We start from the raw sequence: 27,148 nt of genomic DNA on the forward strand, positions 1-27,148 counted from the left end.
GAAAACAAACGAACAAAACAGATAAATCTTTGGAAATGTTTTCACTGTCTTTGTCACGTTCAAATGACAGTCACATTACAAAGTTTACAGTTTGATTGACGTCTGACAGCAGTAGTCTTGTACTTCATCGTTTCAAGTTAAACAAAAACTGTAAAGTATGTAGATTTTTATTAATTGTATTTTTTTGTATATTTGTTTACTGATTGCCAAAACAGTGTACTATACAATCTAGTTTATCATACAAGAAATACTGTACTGTATACTTTTGTATGCATTATGAAATTGGGGCACAGATCACTGATCATCTGTAGTATCTACCTGTCTCTGCCTCTCTATCCTGCCTCTCCTATATGTTCCTCAAAACATGTCAGAATAACAGAACTTGAATCTCCACTGAAGATCTTTTCCGTTTCCTTCCTCTCTCCATTCGTCTTCATCATTATTTCACATTATCCCCATCCCTCCTCTAAGGCTCTTCTTCCTTCCCTCCTTCCTTCCTTCCTTCCTCTGCTTCTCTTTTACACTTGTCTGTGTCGCCCCTTTCTCTCCACATATCTCTCTGTCTGCATCACCGTCTTTATCCGTCTCTCTCTGTCTTTATCGTGTGAAACATCACTTTATCCATCCCTTTAAGTATCTCAGTCTGTAACACCCTTCCTCTATCTCCCTCCTGCCTATCTCTCCATCTCTGTCTCTCTAAACATCTTCCTCTGCCGCCGTCTCTGTATCTCTCCACATGTCTGTATCATGCTTTATGTTGCTTCTCGTCTGTTTTACTCTTTGTCAGCTCATCTGACTCTTTATTACGTGCAACCCTCTCTTTCTTTTTTATCTCAAGCTGGCACTTCTTTGGTCTGTGGTGGCCAACTAGCATGACAGCATGCTAATGCTGATGTGGTGCCTGTGTGCGCCTGTCATGCCTCTCAGTGTGTGTGTGTGTGTGTGTGTGTGTGTGCGTGTGTGTGTTTAGGGGTCGGGGTGGTGGCTCTGCTTAGCGCTCTGGTTGGCTGAGCCCATCTGTCACTCAAAACGGGCGACCTGTGGTCCCGGTTGCCAGCCAGCCGTATCGCCACTCCGACAGAATTATGAAAATTCCTGTCTATTGCTCATCGGCCCAATTGAATTACAAGCGGTGCCTTGTTCCGTGCAAGGTTTTTAAACGGCTGATTTAAGGCACACACACATGTGCACACACACACACACACACACACACACACACACACACACACACACACACCACTGCCATGGATGAGGGTTAGGGTGGCTATTTATTCCCTCCATTTGCAGAGCAGGAAGATATTGTCTGCCTTTTCATGTGATTCTTGTTTTGATAGATTTTTGATTGAGTTCTTCTCAGTGTTTGTGTGAGTGTTTGTGTCTTTGTATCTTAATATGCCGCCAAGGCTTTTGTTTTCATCACACTGTTTCTGCAGTTTATGGTGAATTATTTGCTTCGCAGGACGTCTATTCTGCGTCATTTCTCCCTACAGCACTTCACATCTGTTGTCATTTCATTACAGACATTTATTTGACACCGTGTGCCTGCCAAGACACTCTGGATAAATCACACTGTTATTTTGTCTGCTTCCACACACCTGAGTGGAAGAAAAAGGCAGAAAATGGTCTTATTTTCTACTTCCAGCAGTTATTTTTATTGGTATAAGCAACAGCACAGCAAGTCTTTTTATCACTAAGCATATTCTCAGTCAAAGAGAATCAGGTTTCAGTGAGCTGGTGTGTACTCAGTAGGTACAGTACATTCATACAGTCGCCCCCAGCGATCAAACAGAAGCTGCATTTGAATGACTCTTTCTTCCCTCCCAAAGCCACTGTGACAGGTTGCTACTTGTTAGACCTCAAGTCTGCCTGCCGCCTCTGTGCCTATTTGACTGACTGGCGGTACTTCTGTCTCTTTTTTCGTTTGTCTCCATGTCTGTCTCTTCTGCTTGCTTACCTGATTGTCTACCTGCTTGCATATCTGTCAGTCTCTCGTCACACTCAAAACGGACGTTCTATAAAGGTCCCCTGTAAACATTTGTCAGGATGAAGTAGTTACAGGCAGCTTGAAAAGGAGCTACATGTCAACAATGAGGAGAAAACTATAAACCATAGTTCAGGGCTGCATTTAGAGTAACCACCAAATTATGGCCTGTTAAGTTTCCTGTCTACTGCTGATTTTCTTAGTTCTCTGCAAAAAGATTCAGTTGTTTTCCATGTACAACGTGAGTGCATGTTGTTATACCCCATGTAACCAAGAGGATGATGCATTGTGTGATCTGAAAATGGTATGGTGACGTTAACTGTTCATGTAATGAAATGGTGCAGTGGAGGAAGGGGAGCTAACTACGTATGGGAAGACCTGATCATCAGACAAGAAATTATCATTTAAAAAGCATTATCAACCACACTGAATTATTACCACGTACTTTAGGATTGAACAAATTAACCATTGTTCCTCTTTGCTGTAAAAAGTCGCCCAATTTGTTGCCAGTCACACAAGTCACCAACTTGTTCTAATAGGCCTTTTTCACAGCAGACATTTTGGCTTGTCATAGCAGGAGAATCACAGGTGTTACAGTACTAATTACATTAACAGTGGTGTTCCATTTAAGAGTCCCTGTAAGCCATGCCAGTGAGCCAGCAGGCAGAATGCAAGGGCCCTGGAACTGGCAAAGCTAAATGGAATGCAGCAATAGTTCACGTTATTAATGAGACCAGCTTTTCATGCACATGTGACGTGAAAAAGGTCTATTGTAGTCAGTAAAAAAGGTACGGACCTGGTAAATCTGCACATCGGTGGTTCCAAATTGTAGCAAGAGTTCTTGAATTTTACATATTTGAAAATCCAGGAGCAAAGAATCACATAACATTATACAATAAGCTCCACACTCTTATTTCTACCCATCCAGTCAGTCACGTTTTCCTGATATAAAGCAGACGTAACATTGGTGTGTTCAAGCTTTCTCATTCCAGCACGCTTGCTAGCTGCGTCCCAAGTGTATTTTTACATATAAAATCTCAGCAACTCCAACTGACAATTTTAAAGACAACAGAAACTGGTGTAGTTTATTATTTATTCATTAGCTTTTCATATAACAAGGTTATTTATAGCACCAAGAGGCACAAACCTAAAGAACCATTCTGTTAACCCTTTTGTTGTGTGTTTTGTCTTTCTCCCTGCCTCCGTCTATCTATCTGTTCCTCTGTCTATCTGTCACCGTCTGCCCATATCTGTCTGTCTGCCTGTCAACCCACCCACGGTTGTCTGGTCTCGATCTCCATGGCGACCTAATCCTCGCCAATCCCAGAACAGTAGTGTTCCAGTTGAGACCCACTGTGTTACACCAGCCTGTCATCACTGATCACTGGATAGAGATGCTGCTGTTTTATCAGAGTGGCTTTGATCCACATCTAATGACGGTGGTGTGTGTGCGTGTGAGAGAGAGAGCATTTGTTTGTCTTTCTTACTTTAACAAATCCCTACATACAGAAAACTTGAATTCATGTGCATTCATTTGAGTACATCGGTATGTGAGTACTCGGTGTGTGTGTGTGTGTGTGTGTGTGTGTGTGTGTTTGTGTGTGTGCGTGTGTGTGTGTGTGTGTGTGTGTGTTGCCCTGGCTGGCAGTAATGAATCCAGCGGTGCTGTTGGCATGAGCAGGGCCATGCTATTAACCTCTCTGCCAGCTAGACTGATCTCACCCTGTCTGTCTGTCTCATCGGCCTAATGACACTCTCACACTTTGAGCACACACCACACACACGCACACACACACATACACACACACACACACACACACACAGACCTGTCCTTTCTAATCAAATTTCCATTGAAGAGAAAAGTATTCTACATTGTCCAATCATCTCTATTCAAAGAGTCAAAAAGCTTCTGCCAGCGCCGAGAGAAGATTTCTCTTTTAACACTCACTCAAAGGAAGTTACTCTTCAAAACTATTTCAAACGTATTAATCTCCACTTGCCCTCTGCAGCCAGATCAGATTTCACTATATTTTACACCAGCCATCAGTTTCAACAGGGCTTTTATGAGTGGGTTTTCTCACTCATAACAGTCACTGTAAAACTACAACTCTGGATGTGTGCTCTTTGCTTTTGATCTGGCAAGACTGTAGTGTAGTAGTTACGTCACGTCGGAGTCCCCTATAATACTATCATTTGAGATATAAATCACACTGAGAGAGAGAGAGAGTTTTACTCTGCCAAGCCTGCCAAGGAAGATTTAAAGGAACATTTCAGAGTTTAGGAGTCAGGGCAAAAGCTGGAGGTGGACTATGAGCTTTGCACGCGCCCCAAATTACAGCCTTTGTGCTTGTTTAATGAGTTTGTGGCAGCACTTTCGGTCGTCACTGAATAAAAAAGCAACATGACATGATGGGGAAAAAATATGACATGAAAAGTGCTGTCGAATGGCTTCACCAGCGGTTGTAAATGTTTTTTAATAGTCTGTACTTGGGCTTTTGTGTGTGTGTGTGTGTGTGTGTGTGTGTATGTGCGTGTGTCTGTGTGAATGAGAAAACCCCAGCCTCCATAGGAAATCCTTAGAGGAGTGAGGAGCACCTGGCGCTGTCTGTAGTCATAACAAACGACAAGGAGGGATTTAGACTACATTTGTATTGGTGCCAGCTTGTTACACGCACTCCCTGTTCACATTCTCTCTCATAACCACCGTGTAATGCAGCATCGGCACTTGGCGTGGCTTTGCCCTGGCGAGTTAGTTTTTTAACTGCGATGCTCTGGAATGCCCTGGCTCATCCATGTGTCCCTCATTAGGGTTACGGCCTGGGACGGGCCAGCAGTAATATCCAACACACCTCATCCCATCTGTGAGCTGACCGAGACGGAGATAATGTAGACAGGAGGATGCATTTGGCAAGCCAGAGGACATAATGTTAGAGGTTTCTGCAGTGTGAGTTCATTAGGCAGAGGACTGCTGGGAGACGGGTGTCAGCCCGGTCTGAGCTAAATAAAGAACTCTAGCTGAGGGACAATCAGACCAAGTGGGACATGGATAGAGGCCAGTTTGTGGGGTGATTTTGTTTTTGTTTTCCAATCACTCCAAGAGGATTGTAGGTTAGAAGACTCTCCTGCCTTTTAGTGATTGACTATTACAGTATGTCACCTGGCACCTGGCTACTAATTGTACCTGACAGCCTCTCTGCATTACTTTTAATTTAAAGGAAAATTTTGCTTCAACCTCAGCCCTGACCGTAATACCTCCCCTCTAACCGTTGTGTGATTGGTCGTTTCAGCAGGTGGCGCCATATGGCCAGCAGGGGATGGGGGGTTACAGCCAGCAGCAGCAGCAGGCGGGGCAGCAGGGAACCCCTCCGTACTTCAGCCCCCCTCAGCAGACCCCCCCAGGCCCGACCCAGAGCCCCTATCTGCAGCCTCGACCACCACCACAACAGGTACCAACGCACACACATACAAACTCATCACACAACCAGACACCCACCATGCGGAAAAACTGGCAAAGACATTCAGCTGTAACCAAACCGCAAGTCCCCTTTACATGCCTTGAGCAAAAATGGAAATGATTACCATTACTCAATTCATAAATATGAATTAATATATCAGTTACACATAGATACCCAGATGTCACTTATCAGATGTAACATTAAGAATAAAATTTGAAATATCAGCAGGAAAGGGATTTCATCCAAATTTCTTCCATGGGTTGTATTTGAATATTTTAGTGGTGCCGAGATTTGAGAGATCATCTTAAGGGATAAACTGTGTGTGTGTGTGTGTGTGTGTGTGTTTGTGTTTGTTTATAAACGATAGTGTGGTGTGTCAGTGGTCCGACTCGCCTGGTGTATGGTTTGCATTATTCTCTCCCATTATTCAAGAAAGGTATTTTAGATAAATCTCACTCTCTGTGTTTCTATATATTTTCATATTCCCTCTTTCAGCACACACACACACACACATGCACACACACACACACACACACACACACACACATACACACACACACTCACACAACTTTATAGAAAGACGACGTTTGAATGCAATACAAGTTCAGAGATTGGACAGTCACAGTGTAGAAAGATATATTGTACTTTTTCTATGCACTCAAACCCGCCTGTGCAAACCCAATCCTCAGTACAACAAAGGGCCTGTTCCACAGTTATGGATCTAGACTTGTCCAGCCAAGTTTCAGCATGATGTTCTGTAGAAGTTTTCCATTGGGAAGCTGGGTTCAAGCAGTTGTTTTTGAGTTGAGTGAAGGCCGCCCATGTGTTTCCCATCCACTCTGCAGCCAGAGGGATCTATCGGCCTTGCCTTGCTAATGGCCCTGTTCTGATCCAGGGCAGGGCTGAACAAAACGAAGCAGGAGAAAGAACAGTACAAGGCGGGAGAGATTATAACAGAACTGGACAGGAAAGGAAAGATCAGACAGAACAGGGAGAAGACAGGACGAAGCAGAACAGGAAAAGTGAAGGAGAAGGAGGGATGCCCCAAGCCATTCTGCAAGATCAATATCAGCGCTGATAAAGGCATGTTTTAATTAATCAATATTGGCTATAGTCCATATCCAATCTTTTGTTGAATTTGTCGTTTCATTGTGTTGATTTCACTCCATTAAAACCCTAATGCACAGCACTGCAAACAAGAGAACCACAGTGTGGCACTTTATTGGAGTATTTCCATTATGTGGAAATTCTTATTTCCACTCCAGAAGAAAATACCTAATTTATAGATGTAGTTCATAGTTCCTTTAAGGAATAGATTCGATTAGAAGAGTAGATTTTACATACATAATATATAAGCAACAAAATACTAAACTAAAGTAAAACCTTAGAAAAGATTTAAAGCGGGACTTTAAATTACAGTATTGATTGCTACTTTCAGACACATGACTGATTTGTACAGAATGATTACAAACAACAGCGAGCTGTTTTAATGAAGATATCCACACTGACAGCTCATCCCTACAGGACAGAACAAGACAGAACTGTATAGAATACATAAAACACTTTTCAAAAAGCATCCTTTTTCTTTTTGGCTCAGGCGCCATATCAGCCATTAGTAGTTCACCAATGTGAATAGACGTATTTAGCATCTGCACTAGTTGATGCCATTTGGCAGTGGTGTAGCTGTGACTGTCTAGGTAGTTATACTGTGATTTACTGAGACATAGTTAAACCATCCTTTAGACAGCCTTGAATATTGAGCCCACCAAGACAAATAGCCAAGCAAAAAGCCATTGTGAACACAAAAGCAGGTTGTCAAAAAAGGAAATCGTTAGTCTTAGCATAGTAATTTTCATACTGAGTGAACATTTCAGCCAGCATGCCTTTTGTCTCACACTGAAAAAAGCACTCTTGTTTCCTCATGCTGACACACACAGACCGTGCCACCTACTGAACAAACATTATTCACTCTAACTAGGAGAGGCTGAGATCCATGGCCACGTTGACATTTTGTGACAGTAATGGTGTGTTTTCATCATCGCTGATGATGTGGCGGCAATTGACCCTCGCTGACATTTATTTACCAGGTACTTCCGCACAGGCACTCTGATTGGCCAAAGCCCTGTTTCACCTGTGCTGATAGGTCCTATTTTGGTTGCTATGCCAACTGCTGTGGTGACCAGGGAGCTGGTTGCCTTCTGTTTCCATTATTAGGATTGCACGCTACTTTAAGGGAAAATGTTTCAATCAGCACACATGCTTGTTAACTCTGTATAAAAGCCACAATACCTTCAGCAGCCATTGCGTCAATGCTGCATCCTGCTGTCTTTACCTTTAATCAAAAAAACCTTCCTATGTGTTAGAGCCATATAGAATTCTATGTCCCAGAAACACAGCAGGAAATATGCCAACACCCCCTGGTTCCTGTCTACTCGCCATCAAACTGTAGACCCAACTAAATCCACTCTTTCTATCGACTAATAAGCTCCGAGCTCCCATACTTTAACATTTACATTACATTTTTACATTTTGGCTCGGTATGGGGAAATGAGCTTGAACAAGAAACCCAGCTATTAATGGACAAGAACAGTTAAAGAACAATCTTTACAACTAGCATTCCAATTAATCTGAAACTTAGTAGATATATACACTATGTGTAAAAGGAAATGGATAGTTGGTAATAGGCTAGATTCCTTGAGACAGAGGTGGGGATTTTTGCACTCATCTACACCAGGTTCATCTTGTGTAACAAATGCAAAATCCAGGTCCAAGCACTCACTTTATTTCAGCAGTTTATGTTCAAGTAATTACTGAAAATACACAATATTGATCATTAAAAAACATGACATTTTACACATAACAAAAACAAGTTTGTGCGGTGGCATTAAGACAAAGTTAATTGTCCATCGATTGAGTGAGAGAGGAATTTAGAGAGGGAGAGAATTTAGGAAAATACCAGAATACATTTAAATAACAAAGAAAACCAGGTCCTTATCTATTTTGGATCCAAGAGTAAACATGTTTGGAAATTGAACCTACACAGTGCAGTTGGCCAAGATTACAAATAGAAGATTTGGGGGGTTTCAGCTCAGCGCTGTATTACTTTCATTTTTCTGTTCTCAGTGAGTGTGTGCGTCTTTGTATCAGTTTTAGTATATGTGCGTCTGTGTGTGTGTGTGTGTGTGTGTGTGTGTGTGTGTGTGTGTGTGTGTGTGTACACTAATCAGCCAAGTGTGCTACAGCAATTCTGAGCTGTGAAAAGGTCAAATGGTGACCTTTGTCTGTGATTCTGGGCTGAAATGAGACATGATGTGAGCCGCACGGAATGGATTACACGCACACACACACACACACACACACACACATACACACACACACACTCCCACACACACACACACACAATTGCAAGCGCACGTCAGATTAGGATGTCATTGTGGTTTTGACCCCTGTTTTTTGACCCTGCTTTACTTGGAGAAATCCAAGCTGAAAAGTTCTTTATTTTGTTCTTCCGGCACTCTCCGCAGTTCCTTTCCCCCCACTCCACTCCCATTAACCCTAGCCAGAGGACATCCTCCAGTTGATGGAACCATTCCAGCTGCCTTTGACACAGAATTTGCTCTGCAAGGGACCGCTATTAGCTGGTTTTGTAACAAATCGAAGAGAAAATGCCGTCTTTCTTTGAGTCTATTCCACTGCTGTGACCTCATCTGATTGCGAGGAGCAGAGCAGGCTAAAAAGACATTTCTAAGACATCGAGGCTGATATGAAAAAGTATATAATATCGCATCAGGGAAGAAGAAGAAAAAAAGTAGATGTGGGTGGTTTGCTGGTGGGTTTTGAGGGTTGTGGGTGTTTGAGAACACCAGATATTTTTAGATTGATGATTGTGAGTTGTAGTTCTCAGAAACATGGTGACATATACTTTAACTTAATTGATTGATTAAGAAGGTTTTTTGACCTCTTGCACTACTTGGTTTATTATTTGCATTTAACACGTTGCTTTCCACCAACTGCTGTTGAATCAAGGCTTACTACTGTAAAAATTGCAATAAAAATGATTCCTGCTTTGTGAAAAAAGATATTTAAAAACCATAGACTAGGGGCCCCTTTTCAGGAAATATATTTTTAACAGACCCTATAAATATCTGTCTGATTGGTCTGATTGTTGGCTTCAATTGCAGTGTGAGACAAATTGCTTAAAAGCAGGAAAACAGTGGCCTTTCTGCCTCTTCCTGGCCATATTACACTTGACGCTTAACAGATGAAGTGCATGATATTTTGTTACTGTCTAATACTTTCTGCCTCATAAAAACGGAAATGAGAGCGCTGTAATTTCAAGAATTTGGAGATAATATTTTATGGCATGTTTGCTTTATTGGGTAGTATACACTGGAGTGTGACAGGATAGACTGAGGGGGTAGAGAGAAAGGACGTGAAAGGCAACATTGGCCAGCTGCCAGACTTAAACTCATAATGTTGTGAGAACATGGTACTGGCTTTGATCAGCTATTCCATGGAGCACCCACTATTTAATTTTTCAGAAACTGTGTGTTAAATTTATGTTTGGAGAGTAATTACATGTAACAGAATATAGCTTTGCCATGTTTTAGTATAATATAAACTGTACGGTACAGATGCCACTGAGTGGTATTTGGGTGTATAGTAGAGCTGTCGGGATTTGACTGCAGGTCTTTGAAGAAGGAAGTCATTCCCTGTGACATTTACTCCCAGTAGTAAAACCCTCCTATCCACTCTCCTCTCTGAAACTGATCCCACAGGTCGTTTCCTCTATTGGCCTTAACTATTTCCTCTTCCTGTCTGAGAGTAGGCTCTGGGGAGCAGTGCTGTGGCATAGACAAGCTCTCAGCTGATTGGAGGAGACAAGCTCACTTTAGAGGGACCTACATGGAAGGAAGCTGATTCATTGGTTTAGATTCTGCTTAGTGGTGCTCATGAGCACAACATCACATATCCACCATGTGGAATAAACAAAAAAACTCTGGGTGAACACTCTTTTAATACTATTTTACTTTTATTTTGAAAAGACAGTAACTGCTGCATGCATGTCCTCCACTGACATACTGTGCACTGTAATATAACCAAGTGAAAAGTTCAGACCATTGGAGGGTTTTAAAGTTGGTCTGTGAAAAACATGTATCTCCCAAATGTCAGCTTCTCTAAAGCTAAGAAAAACAGTGCTGTTTTCAGCTCTGTGCATTTTTCAGATAGTTCAATGGATTATTAAATGTTTTATGTAAGAAGCGGGGGCATTTTCACAGTTCCAATAAGAAACATTCATCTGAAAAATTCCAAATCACCAAATTTGGAGATACTTGTTTTACACTGGACAGCAACAAATGTGCAAATATTATACACAGTCTGCACGTTCATACATCAGACGTTTCTCACCACAAGCTCCATTTTGTGGCTGTTCTGGAGCTTTCGACCATATCACATATCTTCCTTTGCAGATGAAAACTCCCCGGTTGTTGTGGAATTGTACATGTTGAAATTCCCACTTTTCGTAGGCTTAAAAGGTGAGATGATGTGATACAATCGAATGCTGATTGTTTTGTAAACTACTGTTTCCAAAGTCAAGTTTGAAAATGATTTGTATTATGTCATTATGCTTATTCTATATTCTAGTTGCTTTAAATGTGAAAAAAAAATGTATTGAAGTAAATAATCTTTTGTAGGTCTTTAGATGAAACTCTTTACAAACCATAGGGTGCTCACACACAGGCACATCACCAGGGTCCTATACCTTTCACTACTTACAGTGTGTCATTTCCTATTTCCTGTCTGTCACCCCTCCGCCCCCAACCGGCTGCAGCAGCAGGCCCTTTCCCCCACCCTCCGCCACCCCCGCTTTTAATCACACCAGGTTAATTAAAAGGCCGTCGAGCCTTTCTGCGGCCTGCCCCCCTGGCTTTATTACCCCCTCGCTGTATACTTGCTCTGCTGCCTCAATGCACACACACACACTCTCTCTGGTGGGAAATGGGACCTCACCTTTCCGACAAGGTGGAGGGATGGAGGGGAAGTTGAGGGGACAAGACGGAGGAAATGAGAGGCAGGAAGGAATGTGTGTGAATAGGATGCGGTGAGAGTGGAGGGGAAGGTGTGTGTGAGGAGGGGGCACTGCGTGTGGGTGGGTGGGGCGCCCAAAGTTCAATGTCATTAATTGGTCACCATTTGAATATTAAGTGAAGAACTCTGTTAATTAACAGGATAATAAAAGTGCTGCTGGCTGGAAGGGGGAGGACAGAAAGAGGGAGGGAGCGAGGGATGGAGGGAGGACAGGTTGTGGAAATGGAGGGCATATGGTGGGAGAGAGAGGAGGAGGTAGAGAGAGAGCGAGGCTGGGTGCGGGGTGATAAGAGGGAGAGAGAGACATCCGTGGGTAAAGGTCTGGCAGTGGTAATTTGCAGAGAGCAGCGTTAATTGTCATAACCTTTTAAATGGCAGAGTTTATCGGAGTCCTCTAAATGTCCCCGCGTATCGCCACGGCAACCCTGGGCCTGCCGCACTCCGATTGGCCGCCACTGACGAGCACTTAAGCTTGATGAGTTTTCAAGCAAAAACTAAATGATAAAATTGAAAAAAGAATTATATAAATATATATATATATGCTGTATATGTCAGCTAGCTTTTGTGTGTATAAGTGTGTGTGTGTGTGTGTGTGATAGCGTGTGTTTGAGACAATGTTTTTAATTTAGTGTGTTTTCTACCTCCACATTGACTGACACTCGCTAATTGCTCGACTAGAATCCGCCACTGTTTTTTTTCTTCTTTTTTTCCCCCTTTTTTGATTCATGTTTGTTTTTGTACAGCCGAGCTGCAATTCAAATGCAAATGAACGAGAATGGGAGAGGTGTTTTTGGAACGGTTAGGACAATCATAATGGCTCAGAAAAAAAGGGGGTCGGTAGTTAGCGGCACAGCACCCTAGGGGCCTCATTTAGCTGCCATTTGTTAGGAAATGCCGCTACATTTGTTCCTGGATACAGACTTCACAGACAGAGAGAAAGAGAAAACACCTAAAAAAGAAAGAAAGAAAAAAGTCACAGTCAAAGTCGAGCTATTGTTCCTGCGTGCATTAGAAAAAGTCATGTGGGTGTACACCAGTTTGGGTGGATGTCCTCTTTAACTGTGAGCCAAAGCAATTGACGTGAATGGGCGGATGGGGGTGGTGGCGACGGGGACTTGCGAAGAGTGTGTGAAGTGAAGATGGTACAAAGACTGGCTCTTATTTGATTAGCCTGTGTAGAGGAAAAATAATGAAAGCCCTGGCAACGGCATCTTCAGCTAACACTGTTAGCTACATCTGACTTCATCCCTGAGGGACGGCCGGCACACATACCAGTATGTTTGTGTGTGAATGTGTGTTTGTCTGTGCATGTGCATTTCTTTCTGTGTCTGCATGTGTGTTTCTGTTTATATGGACAAGAATGAGTGCTTGCTTGTGGCTGTGTGTGTGTGTATGTGTGTGTACAAGCTGTGTGTGAGTGTGTGTCCTGTGTCGGAAGCGCTGGTCCTCTCTTGTAGTCTCTTTGTGCTAAAGGTCAGGGGGATTGCTGAGATAGAATCCAATCTGAAGTACACAGCACTAGAACAGGCCCTGCTACAAATGGACCTATTAAGATAGGCTGGATACACACACACACAGCTTACAGATATATAGGCATACACACACAGGCATCCTCGCATACACATATGCACATACGACAGCTGTTTCCATTCTAATGGTCACCTTTTCCGTGATGATAATAATAGGCTGTACCCTGGAATAAATGCCCATCATTTACATAGAGTCTAACCAACACACTGTTTTAAAAGGCAGTTGCAGGAGACGAAAGTAGGTCTGCCCTATAATATATTAACAGCATATCTGACATAATCAGACTGTAACTGCAATGTTTTCCAAATATTCTGAAATGGATCAAAAGATGTAAGTGTCAAGAAAACATGAAAGACAAGCATATCATAACCAAATGTTGATTTGTCACATTTTCAGAACACGGTGTAGCTCGCTCTCACTGCTGATTGTTGCTTCAATTACGGTTCAGTCAGTCTGATTGGTGTGAGCAAGTGTGCAAGTCGGAACCAACATGTGTGTGTGTGTGTGTGTGTGAACGCGGGATGTTGAATATGGATGTATTCCCCACCACCAGCACCTCCACCGCCGCCTCTCTCTGATGTATCGAAGCTGTTTCTTATGTCTGTTAGTGCAGGGCATACACACTTACACACAGAAATAAAGACATTTAGAAACAGCAGAAACACACTTCCTTGTGTGTGTCTTTTCCCACTGACTGACCCAATACTGTATATCTGAGTGGGTGTAAGAAAGACACAGTGTGTGTGTGTGTGTGTGCTTCTCAGGATCTTCTCTATCTGTCCTTGGGGTAATGTGGCAGGGGGTGGTTGCCAAATGCACTGGGGTTCATGGTGTGTGTGTGTGTACGGTTAGGCAGTGTGTTGAGGGTGTGTGTGTGTGTGTGGGGGGGGGGGGCTGTCTTCTAAAGACATGCAATTAAACTTAATTTTTAATGAATATTAATGGCATTAGCGTCAGATTTTGTGGAGATGTGCATCTGCCAAGGTGCAGGAGAAAAAGGGGGATGACTAATTCATTTGGTAGTCATGAGGAGAACGACTGGAGACAGGGAGGGATGGGGGGGGAGATGGGTGGAGATGGTTTTGATGAAGAGGAGCAGGGTGGAGAGAGGGATGGAGATAGAGAAAGGGAGGTGGGATGGATAGGCAGAGGAGGGTGGAGAGGGTGATAGGAAAAGAGGAAGAGTGATGGGTATAAAGAAAGAGATGGGGACAGAGTCTGAGGGATGTGAGAGGTGTGGAGAAAGCAAGAGATTAATAGGGAGAGGGGATGGACGGAGGAAGAAGAGGAGCGAGAAAGAGGTGGAGCGATGCAGAGTGAGCGAGCAGTTAATACTGAGAGGAGAGAGAGGATCTTGAGGAGGAGTTAATTAGGACTAAAGGTAGGAAAAGCACAGCTGACGCAGAAAAGAACAGAGGATGTGAGCAAAAGATGCTGAGAAATTCATTTGACCCCGATAATAAAGCACAAACTGATGTGTGACGAAAACACTGACATCTGCACACAAAGTTTATAAAAGCAGGATAGCCCAGAGCAGACAATGGCAGTGGAAAAAAGGATTAAAAAGCAAGCATGTTAACATTTAGAAAAAATAACGCTGAAGTATAGTTTGAAGTTATCCACATCTTTTTCTCACTGTTTAAAAAAAAGAAAAGATAAATGTCAGCCAAAATCAGCTTAACGTAATGGCCGTGAATTTTGCTCTTGCTGCTTTCTGTTGTGTCAAGTGGTGGCATCAAATGTGCCTGCTTGATGTCATGCCAGTTTCATTTCTTGTTTTTTCGGAGGCAATCAAACTCATACAAGCAAAGCAACATTTCACCTTGCTCCCTGCTTGAATGTAGCATTAGAAAGTGTGCAGTGCAACCAACCAAAAAGAGCCCGTACAACATTCTTAAATTAGATGTGAGCCAAAGAAGAAAGAAAGTCAGATTGGTCGTATGTCATGGTTGGAATTACTGTCTGGGGCAGCTCGACTTCTCTTAAACTAAAGGACTAAAACGCTAGCTGCTAGGAGGCGCTGTTCCATAGCACAATGTGACCTTTGACCTCTTCTGTGGGGAACAGAAAGTTTCTCTCATGGGAGTAACAAAGTCTAACATCATACTGACGCAGTACAAAAGATTAAATTACAAATTACTTCTTTTGAAAGCGGGTACGTGCAAGTCTCATGTTCCAAACAATCGCCGGCATGCAGCATCGACACGTTTCTCCTTTCCGAACATTTCACACTTACCGGCTGACTCCCGTTCCTGAGTGGCTGGGATTAACACGGCGCTGCAATATTGATTTACGTCCGCATAAAGCCTCTCCGGCTCTATATATTACACCACATTCAGCAGTCATCTATTCAATCAAATCTAATATTACACTGCCTCTCCACACAGCTGTCTAATAGCATTTAACTCACAGTTTGATTCCTGCATTCCCTCATGTACTTCAAACGCTTGCCTTCAATATCCTTCATTCGTTTCTACTATGCCAAGATGAAGTCTTTTGAAAAGCACGGAGGATGAATGAGCGTGTCTCTGTGTGCGCACGTGTGTGTGTGTGCGTGTACGTGTGTGTGTGTGTGTGTGTGAAGACAGGATTAGCTGTGGCCTAAGGCTTAAGGTATGGAGTGGAGTGTATTTTAGAAGCTTCTAAATTAGCTGGGAAATGGGATTTTGAGACAATGGACTGGAAAAAACTCAAATGAAAGGATGCACTCGCAGCACTCCTTCATTTGCCTCTGATGTTCTCTTGCTCTCGTCTTTTTTCACCCTTGTTTTCTGTCGCTTTATCTTCCCCCTCTCTCTCTCCCTGTGCTTGCCTGCCTCCTCCTTTTCTCCCTCTATATCTCTTTTGCATCTCACCTTCTGTAGCTCTCGCAGCATCTGTTTCTTTCTGCCCTCCCGCCTCCCAGTCTCTGTTTCTATCTCTCTCACCCTCTCTGTCCATATTACAGTTGACAGTGATGATGTAAGAACGTGAGTGTAAACAGTAGTATGAGGCTAACCTCACTTTGACCCACTTAAAACGGAAATCCCCTCGAGTACACACACACACACACACACACACACACTACAGACTCATATGCCTGAGTAAATATTGGACTTGGGTCAGCAGCCACTCTTCTGTTCTCATTTCACTGTGTGAGCAACTGTCTGTCCATGTGTGTATTTTTGCCTGTGAACTGAACTGTGCACGTGTGAGTGTGTGTGTGCGCACTGTCAGAAAGCCACCACACATCTCCTCCGCTCTATTTCTTCTCCTCCTCCTCCTCCTCCTCCCGCCCCTCCCCCCTCCTTCCCCGGGCCTTTATTTACCTGTGGAGGTGTATTTGTGTCTAAGCCGGGTTTCTGCTTCAAACGAGGCACTTCCGACCATGTAATAAAAGCCTGACGTTTGGCGTGCATCCAGGCTCTCATTGATAAACAGGGAGGCTGTGCACACAAACACAGGGCTTGCCCAGGGCCCTGACGAGGAAACTAGCATGGCTTTGCTTTTAAAATAGCGCCTCCGTTTTTTGTTGCGATCCAGTTGTTAAGTGTCTCTCTGCAGCCACCCACTTATGGGATGATATGTGATCCAGTGATTGAACCACATCTGGGTGAACAGGGTTTCCCCTCTGGCTTTTAGACGTGGTTAGGAGGATGTTGCTGGTTTTTGGGTTTTAGTTTATGATTGGAATAAGGGCGCTATTGTGGCAAGATTATAGCTTGATGTTTCATTTATTTGACTGTTATTTAAATAAAAATGTTGTTTGTTCAGCGTTATTTATTCAGGAAGTCTATTCGAGATCAAGATCTCTTTTACAAGACAAACCTGAAAATAAGTTCCACATATGCAACATTACAAGACAATTCAGTCGCACAAAGTAGTCATCACACACGGACACACTAGTTCAAACAATCACTAATATTATAAAAATATCAACAAGTAGAAATGATTATTATGTACTTTTTCACATCTTGAATATACATATGTGCATCTTCTTACATTTAATGAAATGAATGAAACAAATGAATCACCTGATTCACAAATTTCCCATAATAACATTCAGCTGTTTGAAAATATTAATCTTTAATAATTAATTAATCATCAACACACCAAATGTCTTGATTAATTTATTTTTTGTCAATATTCAGACACTGCAGGACCACATTTAGGAGCACTGTACAAGGGAGACATGGCTTTACAGTAAATCAGTGGGTGGAGCATGACACTAACAATGCAAGAGTTAGGAGTTCACTTCATGCTGAGAATGGTATTTTGAATAATTGACATTTCAGGAAACATTGAGATATTTAAAATGTTCTATATTTTTAGTGCTTCAGTGATTTAATTGGCTAATAATTGAAATGTGAATTTGAAGGGACTACTCCAGGGCATTTAAGGTCATTACATTACCTTTTCTTAATAATGGATGAATGAATACATTAACTTTTTGTCTCTGTGTGTGCTGCTAATGCAGCATGCATGTAGAATAACTTTACAGGTAATATATAGAGTGTATAAAACCTTATATCAGATTTCATAAAGAATGTGCAAAATACCGAATTGCTATCATTCACCCTGGATGCACGAATTACGACCCATTTAATGCTCTAATAATAGATCCATTTCGCGTGATACATCTCTTGCTGTGAAGGATAATCTTCAGCTATAAAATTATATCACCTAGCTGACAGGGATATTGCCCACCTACTACAGTATAATCACACAACAGATAAGAAATCAAGCCGTGGAGAAAAAATGGATTTTGAGAGTAAAAACTAGTAACATACCCTGTGTGTATGTGTGTGTGCACAACATAAATGTGTGGCTGTGTGTACATATGTTGTGTCTGTTTGTGTGTGCAAGCACTCGCGTGTGATCTCTCTCCGCGTCTCGCCGATCAGTTATCACTAATCCTTCCACTCAGAGCTCTTTAACAAGTTGCCATTGTGCTGCCGACGCTTAACATGATGGAGGAACGACCTCCGTGGTGAATGAAAAGAAGAGGGAGAGGGAAGGAGGGAGAGATAGAGAGGGAGGGAGAGGGAGAGGGCAACACCTCCGACAATGGGGAGAAAATTGGTTTACACTAGATAGGCTTGTGATTACAGAGGGAACGAAAATGACTTAGATTGAACAATAGGGCTGAGTGTGTGTATCGGTGTGTGTTTGTATGTGTGTGTGTGTGTGTGTGTGTGTATGTTTGCGAGGATTATGGGGTGGTTAGGCTTGGATTTGGTTGAAATGAATTGGCGGGTATGGTGTGCTGATGGGTGTGTGTTTGGATGTTTTTCAGTCTGCATGTACTGTATCAGCGTGTGTGTCTGCCTATTTCCTTGTGCAACGTTCCTTTTTGTGTTGTGACTCGATCTAACGGGGAATCAGAGTCTTCATTACAGCCCTTTAAACCTGAGACACCTTCAACGGTCCAACTCATTCATTTTCATCATAACAAAAGAGTGTTGTTGAACATGCCTGCCCCATAACATAACTAGTGTTTAGCAGGAAAAGTCATTTATTTTAACACTAAGGATATTGCACATTTGAACTACCAATATTTGGAAGAAAAAAAAATCTACTAATATGTTGACCTATGTTTGTTTTTTTTTTTGTTTTTTTACATACATGAGTACATACAAACATAAATAAATTTTTTGTAAGAATCCTTCAAATTTGTATGTCAAAGACTTGTTCATAGACGTGTTCAACATGCTCATAGACAGAGGACACTGTAATGGCAATGTTTTAAAATGCCCCTGAGCACTTTTTACAGCATTAAATGCTGTAATTTTCCTTTTTTCCCCCACATAACTGCCAACACATATGATATACAGTATTTGTGATATCCTCATTTAGAATTCTCTTCAGAGCTCTCAAATATTGGCAATATACTGTAAAATAAATCCTTTTATTTATCATACATCTAAATGACTCTCTGCGTTTGTCTCTCTCTCTGTTCTTCTTTGTAGGACACCCAGCAGGAGACCTACAGCACCAGGGGTCCTGCCCCAGGGAACTCTGGGAAAACCAACAATGAGGATGGCGTCCCCCAGGACCGCCCGTCCAGTCTGCCGGTGAGTGACTGACAGTTCTACCGACCAATAACCAATAATAAAAGTATCACTGAGTTTGACACATACAGCATTACACATTAAGCAAAACATCCTGTGTGCGTGTGTGAGAGAGAGAGAGAGAGGGTCCTTTGTCGTAGCAGACACCAAAACACACCATCAAGCCTCAAAGAAACATTTCTTTCTTTGTCTTCCTCCTCTTCCTATGTTTCTGACTCACTATCGAACATTAAGTTGTAAGCCTTTCTGTCCAATCAGATGCTTTGCTCACCCTGTGACCCGCCTCTTTGTCTCATGTCCCTTGGGAGACATGGATTTGACAGCTCATTTCAGAGCTTATGTCTGTGTTTTGACTGGCATCCATGCCGAAGGCAAAAAGGCCACATGCATCAGCCTGTGGTCTAAGCGTCATGCACTCACTCACACATACACCCACATGCACAGAAAAGCATATGCACAGACACAGACATTCTTGCTAATGCACACAGTCACACATGCAAACCCACACGCATTTGGCATTTGGGCGAGCTAAAAATCGTTAAGCAGGTTGACTGGAGGAGTAATTGAGAAGAAATGGTGAGGCCAGGCTGATCTATGAGGGGAGAGAGATGTGGGCTGCTCCAGTTTTTTGGCTAAACGAATCGGTTTTTACTCTCTATCATTTCTCCCCTCACAGCTCCTCAGCACTTTCAAGAATAGAATAAATAGACATTTGCAAATGGTCGCAAATATTGGCACTGCTTGAGGTGTGTGCCGTTTAATTTACCAGATACTTTGGAACAGCCTCAGGAGTGGAGGAATAAACTGCAAGAAAAGCTAAATTAAGTGTATGAAATCAAATTAAGCCATAATGTTTTCCATACACTGATAGTTTTAAAGCCTGCGTTCAGTGGTTGTCCTCTGTCTTTCAACGCACATTGACGGTTGACTCTGCTTTGTTTCAAATCAGCGGCTGATTTATCTGTCTGTCATGCACACACTCTATCTCTTTCTCTGTTCTTTCCTCCATAACATACTAGTAGTATGTCATCTTTATCTTGGCATTTTCCCTTTTTTTCTTTCATTTTCATTCTCCCACACTCTTTACCCCCCTCCCTTTCCCTTTTCCTCACTGTCTTTCCCTCTAAAGTAGCATCATGAAAGCTTTTTTTCCCCCCTCGTGCTATAATGAGAAATGGCCTTGATGTATCAGTGTGTGAATCCGGAGCGAGAGAGCAAGGCGAGGCGAGGAGCCACTGCAGTCGCGGGGGCCGATCTATTTGAAGCACCACCACTATCGCCCCATATTCCCTCGCCACTTTAATCCTGGCGTTTTACCCCTTGGGTTCTCCGTGTGTTTTCACTTTCCATCCAAAGCGCGTGGCTCGCCGAGATCCTAATCGGCGGCAAGTTTTGATGAGAGAGAGACACAGAGAGGGAGAGATGGATAGATAGAAGGGGGGAGAGAGAGAGAAGGAGGGAGAAATTGCTCGCCGTTTGCCAGACTCTTCCAGCAAGCTGTCACGGCAGAGATGTAACCGTTTTTTTTTTTCCCTCTCCCCCTCTCTCTTTCTCACTCTCTCGCCGGCGTTTGATGTCAGATCTAAAGCTGCTGTCATCTTTTTTTTTTTTTTTCCTTTTCTCTCTGTCAGGAGGGAGGGAGCGCGGGTCGGCAAAGTGTCATGTTGTTGTTTTGGGACGAGTCTGCCTTGTGATGTGGCGGGATTTTTGAAGGGAGACCAAAGGGAAAACATGCGTTAGTAACTCATCACGAATGCAAGTCACAGTGCCCCTTGGGTCTTGTAAATGTAATATATTGGAGATATAGCATTTCTTGTGTTCCGTATCATTAATCACTTAAATGCTCCACTTAGAAAAACACAAGGTAAGTGCTCAGCACTAGCTTGTTAGTGTAGCATTAGCATTGCTGTCAGTGTTGACCATCTATCCACATTTCCATGTAGCTTTGGCACTTATTGTACCTGTAACAACATTGAATTCTGTTGCTCTTCTATCACAGTGGTTCTCAGTGTTAATGGATGAATGAGTGTTGTTTGTTGTTGATGTGAGTGGTGTTTTCATTGTTCATTCATACATTTCCCTTTTAAGAGCGTAAAAAAGCTTTGCCTCTTCAGCAGTCAGCGATGACTTTAATGTTTACCAGCAGCTTGTTCAGTGTATCATTTTAAACTGACCTTGCATTCACCACCTTGATTTTCAATACAGGGTAAGCATTAACACTACAGTAATCCTCCTACAGTATTTTCAGCCTCTTCAGACTTGCTCTGGTCTAGCTGAGCCTGTTCCTCCAGTTCCACACAATAGTGAAGTCAGGAGCCAGAGCAAAGATCATCTATAGAGAAGATGAACCACGCAATTGTGAAACTTTTCAGGAAAATGTTGGCAGTAGCCCCCATATAGTCTTCTCTCCTGTGAATGTTAGCTAAAGGTGACACCAACAGTTCTTTTTTTTGTTTTTGGTTTGTCCTTTATGTAAAAATTATTCAAATACCTTTTTCATCCTATCTGTTAATTTGTCCCTTGTGATACATCAGACATCACTGTCTGAAACTACCCTGATTTCACAGGTGTGGTAATGACGGGTCAAAAAAAGGTGACATGTCATGTTGGTTACTGACAGGGTGTTACAGAGCTGGACTGCATGATTGGCACAGGATGACATGTTGACTGCTGCCTTGTTATTTCTTGCTGTATGTGGCAGTGACGCTTCTGGTACATGAAAATGGGGGAAGAGTGAGACGTTTGTGTTTTCCTCCTCTCTGTAGCGCCCTCAGCCCTTTGCATCTTTTGCCTAACATCGCTAAGCAGAGCCAGTTCTTCCAGTGCCACTGTGAGGTGAGGAGCCAGGGCTTTCATACCCCCCCCCCCACCCCCAACCCGCAACCCCACCGCCACCCCCGTTCCAGTCACTACATGTTCCCTGCTCTCCGGCGCTCCCCTGACAGCCTGCCAAGCTGCCGCACAGCCTCCCTTCCTCTGGGACATGGGAGAGGATGGCCAGCCATGTGGAAAGACAGAGAGAGAGCTGGGGGTGGGAGGGTGAGGTGAGGAAGGAGGGGGGTGAAGAGCAGGATGAGAAAGAGAATGAGTAAGAGAGAGAGAGAGAAAGAGAGAGAGACAGAGAGAGAGAGAGAGAGGGCGTGAAGCGGTGAAGTGAAACGTGGTTATCTTTTTGTCACTTGTTCAGGGTGAGGGAAGTTGAATTCAGGCTATGGGGTTCCAGCAGCGGCATGTTATTCACACTAACACATACACACACACACACACTAACACATACACACACACACACATACACACACACAGACAAAAATATTTTTGTATGTCTTTCAGTGCTCATTTGCCCCTCCTTGACTTATTTTCCATCAGACAAAAGGAAAAATTCAGAAACACTATCTCTCCCTCGCTGTCTCTTTCCTCTCACTCCTGTCCACCTTGCCCTCCTCTGTTTTTCCAAGTGTTAGGTCATGAATGATTGACAGGGCACAGCTGGAGAGGCCTACCCCCCCCCCCCCCCCCCCCCCTCCCCCTCAACATCTCTCTCTCTCTCTCTCTCTCTCTCTCTCTCTCTCTCTCTCACACTGCAACCTCACTCACACAAACCTTTTGGCTCACAAACACACATACATCACACACTTTGATACACATTCTGTCCTCTGCAAGCGTTTTCACACACCGAGTGTGTGTGCTCTATCAGAACATGTCAGTCAGGCCGCCTATACAGTATGTGCTCTCACTCTGGCTCTCCCCTGCTGTGTTTTATTTTAGAGTCCCCAGGCAGGCAGACAGGCCAGCAGGCAACGCAGAGTAATGTCATCCAGCAGGGTTAGATTCAGCCTCCACATTACTGCACACGGGGGGAGGAGGGGGGAGGAGAAAACGAGGCAGAGGGAGTCAAGAAGGCAAAGAAATGTGAGGGAGATGAAGAGGGAAAGAACAGAGTGATGGGGGAGAGAGGGAAGGAGGCAAAGGGCAGCTGAGGAAAAGGACGGAGGGACTAGTGGAAAGAAAAAACTGTGTCTTGTATTGGTTTGGACATATGGTTTAAAATATACAGATTACCTACTGTAGATGCAAATGCTTCAACATATATTTAAGGGACCATTCAAATTACACTGATAAAATGCGTCAGCCGACATTTTCCATGTAGGAACATCATTTCTGCTGATATTTTTGTATGCATTTAAGTGATAGGCACTTGCAACATGCGGAGAGAGTAAAGGAGGGTAGGTGGGGGAGAGCGGGAGGCAGGGAGACTCAGAGACGAGATGTTCTCTGGACCCTGCTGCCTATTCTTAGAACAGACAGCAGCACTGAAGGCCGCACCAGCTCCCTGCCACTGCTATGAACACATAGCAGCTCTGAGAATAGGACAGCTAATCTGACGCTAGTTTCACAATCCAAGGTATAGGGAAATGCTCATGGTCACACCAGTCTTAAACCTGTAGACCTGTTCATGCAAATATGAGTTAGAGTGATTGATTCATCGTCACTTCATGTGTTGGTAGTCCATACAGTATGTGCTCCACAGGATTTTATGATTTACCATATGATTTAAGATCAAACCTGCACTATTTCTCACATTGGTTCTCACACTCTCCTCAAATTTGCTACAGCACACACAGACACTTGGTGTTTTCACCTCTGCCTCGATTCACCGCAGACCCAGATATCATGACACAGCGAGTCAGAGGACCCTGGCTTCATCTAAAATGCAGACGGGCTATTTTTCCGCTTGTATGCCAGCCTGTTTTCGTTTGCGCCTCATGAATCATTTAGCACGCACACACGGTTTCATGTACACGCATAGTTTTTTGATCCTCAAGAGCCGGGAACACGTGTTTTTGCCGGGGCCGTACTATTTGTTCCCCCACGGCTTGAAAACACAGATGTACAGGAAGTGGAATTGATCTGCGATTAAAATGTCTCCGGATCTTTCATCTGTACACATCATCAACATCAATTTTTTTAACTTTGAGAATTCACCTGTGATCATAACTGACACTTTTATTTGTATTTGTAGCTTCTTTTTAATATTTCAGCAGCTTAAATGTCTGCAAAGCCTTGAGATGAATTTTGAACACACTTTAGTCTGCATTAGTTGCAAGTTTGAACCGCCACGTTGTCAAGCGTCTGCGCTGCTGAAGTGTCCTTTAACAGGACACTGAATCCCCACCAGCACTCCTCTGCAGCTGACACTGCACTCTCATTCCCTGTGGAGGAGAGACACACCAAAAGAGAATTTTCCTATAGGGATCAATAAAGTATTTTTTGCCTGAAGGCTTTTAGTTGTGTCTTATGGCAGAATTTGATGGCTACACACTGTTTTACCTACTGGGAACTACACTGGCCAGTGTAGGTTGTTAAAGCAAACTGGTAACACACGGCTGAGCAGCAGTGGTACAGAGAGGGGGGAGAAGCTCCTCAGCTGCGGAGGAGGCCATGTTTATACCCAAGCACCCCTGACAGGCTGGCTGACTGACGCCCAGCGCACCAGAGTGAAGATAGTAAAACTGTGTGTGCACTGCTTTTACACACTTACCTACCCCTATGCTTACACATGCGTACACCCCCAGTGTGTGACAGGCTTCATGATTTGAGAGTGAGGGGGAAATGGAGAGGGATGAACTTGGTTAAGAAAACACCAGTTCAGTTCCACTGGCGCCTCTCCACCAGCCTCTCCTACAGAGGAAGAGAGAAAGAGGGGGTAGATAAGGGAGGGGGAGGGGGAGGAGGAGGAGAGGGGGTGAGGGCTGACCCTAGAAGGAGAGAAATGTTTCCCCTCTGCATCTTTTTTTTTATCCTTTTGCACATCAGTTCTTCTTCTCTGGCTGGTGTCTTTTGTTAAAGCACATTTCTTCTAACAGATTAGGAAGACTAGTTCAAATTCAGGACAAAAGAGGACAGAGGAGGAGAGGCAGCTCATGGCTGTGGGTTTCCATTGAGAGAGCAGCACACACACACACACACACACACACACACACACACCACTGATCTGTATTTCAGAGACAAGCAGGATTCTGCATAAGCATCTTGTAAAAAATGGATGATGTAAATAGAAAGTGGATGACTGTGTGTGTACATTTGTATGCATCTTTGAGTGAGTGTGTTTGTATGTGTGGAGCTGCAGTGTGTATGCATTACTGTTTTTTTCTTTTTACAGACACAAAACGCACATCAACACCTTCTTATCTGTCCTCCCCGTTCCACCACGGGACAGTCAACAGTGTGACAGTGTGTGAAAGCTGAGGCTGCTATATCGGGATGTTGGATATACTCAGTAAATGAACGTGACACACTGCGTGTTTTACCAGTTTGTCTTGTCCTTTCGAGGTGTTACATCCGGTGTTGTTCTTAAAATGTGATGAAGAGCCTGGCTGGACGTCACCTCAGTTCACTCAGTTCAATTTGCGTTTGATACATTTTCAGAAATCCAAATACATCTCCTGAAGTGCATACTTGATATATAGATTTCATTTTCACCAACCATTAATGCCAGATATGCCCTTCTGGCACTAAGCCCTCTGTTATAAATGGTGATTTTCTGTTACCACATTAATATTTAAATTAACTGTTAAAATGGCTTCAAATGTTATTGAGCCAATCTGAACTGAAGATTGGAAACATCTATTTTATATTCATTAGTAGTTTGGACATGGGAACGTTCTCTTGTCAAATGATTTTTCAGTATATGAATCTGGAGATATTTCTCTTCCTCCTTGGATAATAATGTGGATTGAAATAACAAATATTTGAGTTTTTCTTTTCAATCCACCTTTGCTTCTGTAGCAGAGAAAGAAAAAAGGTAGAGAGAGGAAATGACTAAGAGTCGCTGTAGAAGGACAGAATAAGTAAACGACTACATCACCTCCCTCTTGCCTTTTCCTCCTTATCTCCCTCCCACTTTCCTTCCCTTCTTCCTTCTTTAGCGTTCCCTCCCGTGCCTCCCTACGCCTTTCACTCCCTCTTTCCCTAGCTTCAGTCATCCACTTCTAACCTTTCTGGGTTTATTTTTATGTCTGGTCCTGGATGCCTGGCCTCCCAGCAGGCTGGCCAGGCAGGGGAGGAAGGAAGGAGCCAGCAGAGGAATGGAGGAGAAGGGAAGTGAAGGAATTGAAGGAGAGATGAAGGAAATGTTCTGTCATCACCATGGCTCCCTCTGGCTGCTGGGAGGCTGAAATTACATCTGACTTTGAAGTTAGGGGCAGCAACACTGCCAGTGTTGCTATAGTGACAGGAAGTGTGTGTGTGTGTGAGTATGTAAACTCCTTGGGAGGTTTATTATGCATGATCCACACTGTGACTAGTCCTGATGGCATTACAGTGCTGTTATTAATCTACTCTCATAAGATACCTGTGCTTTAAACACATCCACACACACACACACACACACACACACATATCTTGGAATTCATGCTAAGATGCATACACACACACACACACACACACACACACACACACACGACCCATTTCACAGCTGGATTCAAACTTCATGTCGTGCCTTTCAAAGATTAAGATAAAGTTTTTCCTCTTATTATCTTTGAGAAGGTTTAGCTGGCTGCACACTGCGCTCACAGGCAAATGTTGAAGCAAAAACACACATACGCACACACACGCACAGTTGTTCAGATTGCAGATAGCTGTGTTTGGGTTGTTTGAGCTGCTAATATTCCACTGAGTCCTCGAATATTTATGGCTTTTGTTTCATCAAACTCTGAGAGCAAGGAGAAGAGCTTTTTCAAAGGTAATGTAGATAGATAGATAGATAGATAGATAGATAGATAGATAGATAGATAGATAGATAGAATAAGACAGTATAACACAAAAGATGAAAAAGACGAAGGGAGGGAGAGAGGAGATATATGGAGAGGAGGGATGGTGGGATGGAGAGGATGAAAATAATGTTCCATTAATGCAGAGCCAGGCTCTTGCTGAGGGCCCAGCGCCAATCTGCATCTCCCTACAGTCTGCCTGCTATACATTTTTCATGAACGCTGAGTGAGAATTAGCGACGGATTGCTGCTGCAAATCGCTTCTCCTTGGTT

General features: G+C 43.2%; 1 protein-coding gene across 1 annotated transcript in view; it reads left to right on the top strand.

Moving 5' to 3' along the window:
• LOC139297344 (AT-rich interactive domain-containing protein 1B-like) overlaps window positions 1–27,148 on the top strand; it is a 168,123-nt gene that overhangs the window by 39,175 nt on the left and 101,800 nt on the right. Inside the window, 2 exon segments of the mRNA XM_070919970.1 lie at window positions 5,269–5,427; window positions 19,005–19,109. Of these exon segments, the coding sequence (XP_070776071.1) occupies window positions 5,269–5,427; window positions 19,005–19,109 (264 nt within the window).

The sequence above is a fragment of the Enoplosus armatus genome, chromosome 15 (assembly GCF_043641665.1).
Source record: "Enoplosus armatus isolate fEnoArm2 chromosome 15, fEnoArm2.hap1, whole genome shotgun sequence".
Lineage (NCBI taxonomy): Eukaryota > Metazoa > Chordata > Actinopteri > Centrarchiformes > Enoplosidae > Enoplosus > Enoplosus armatus.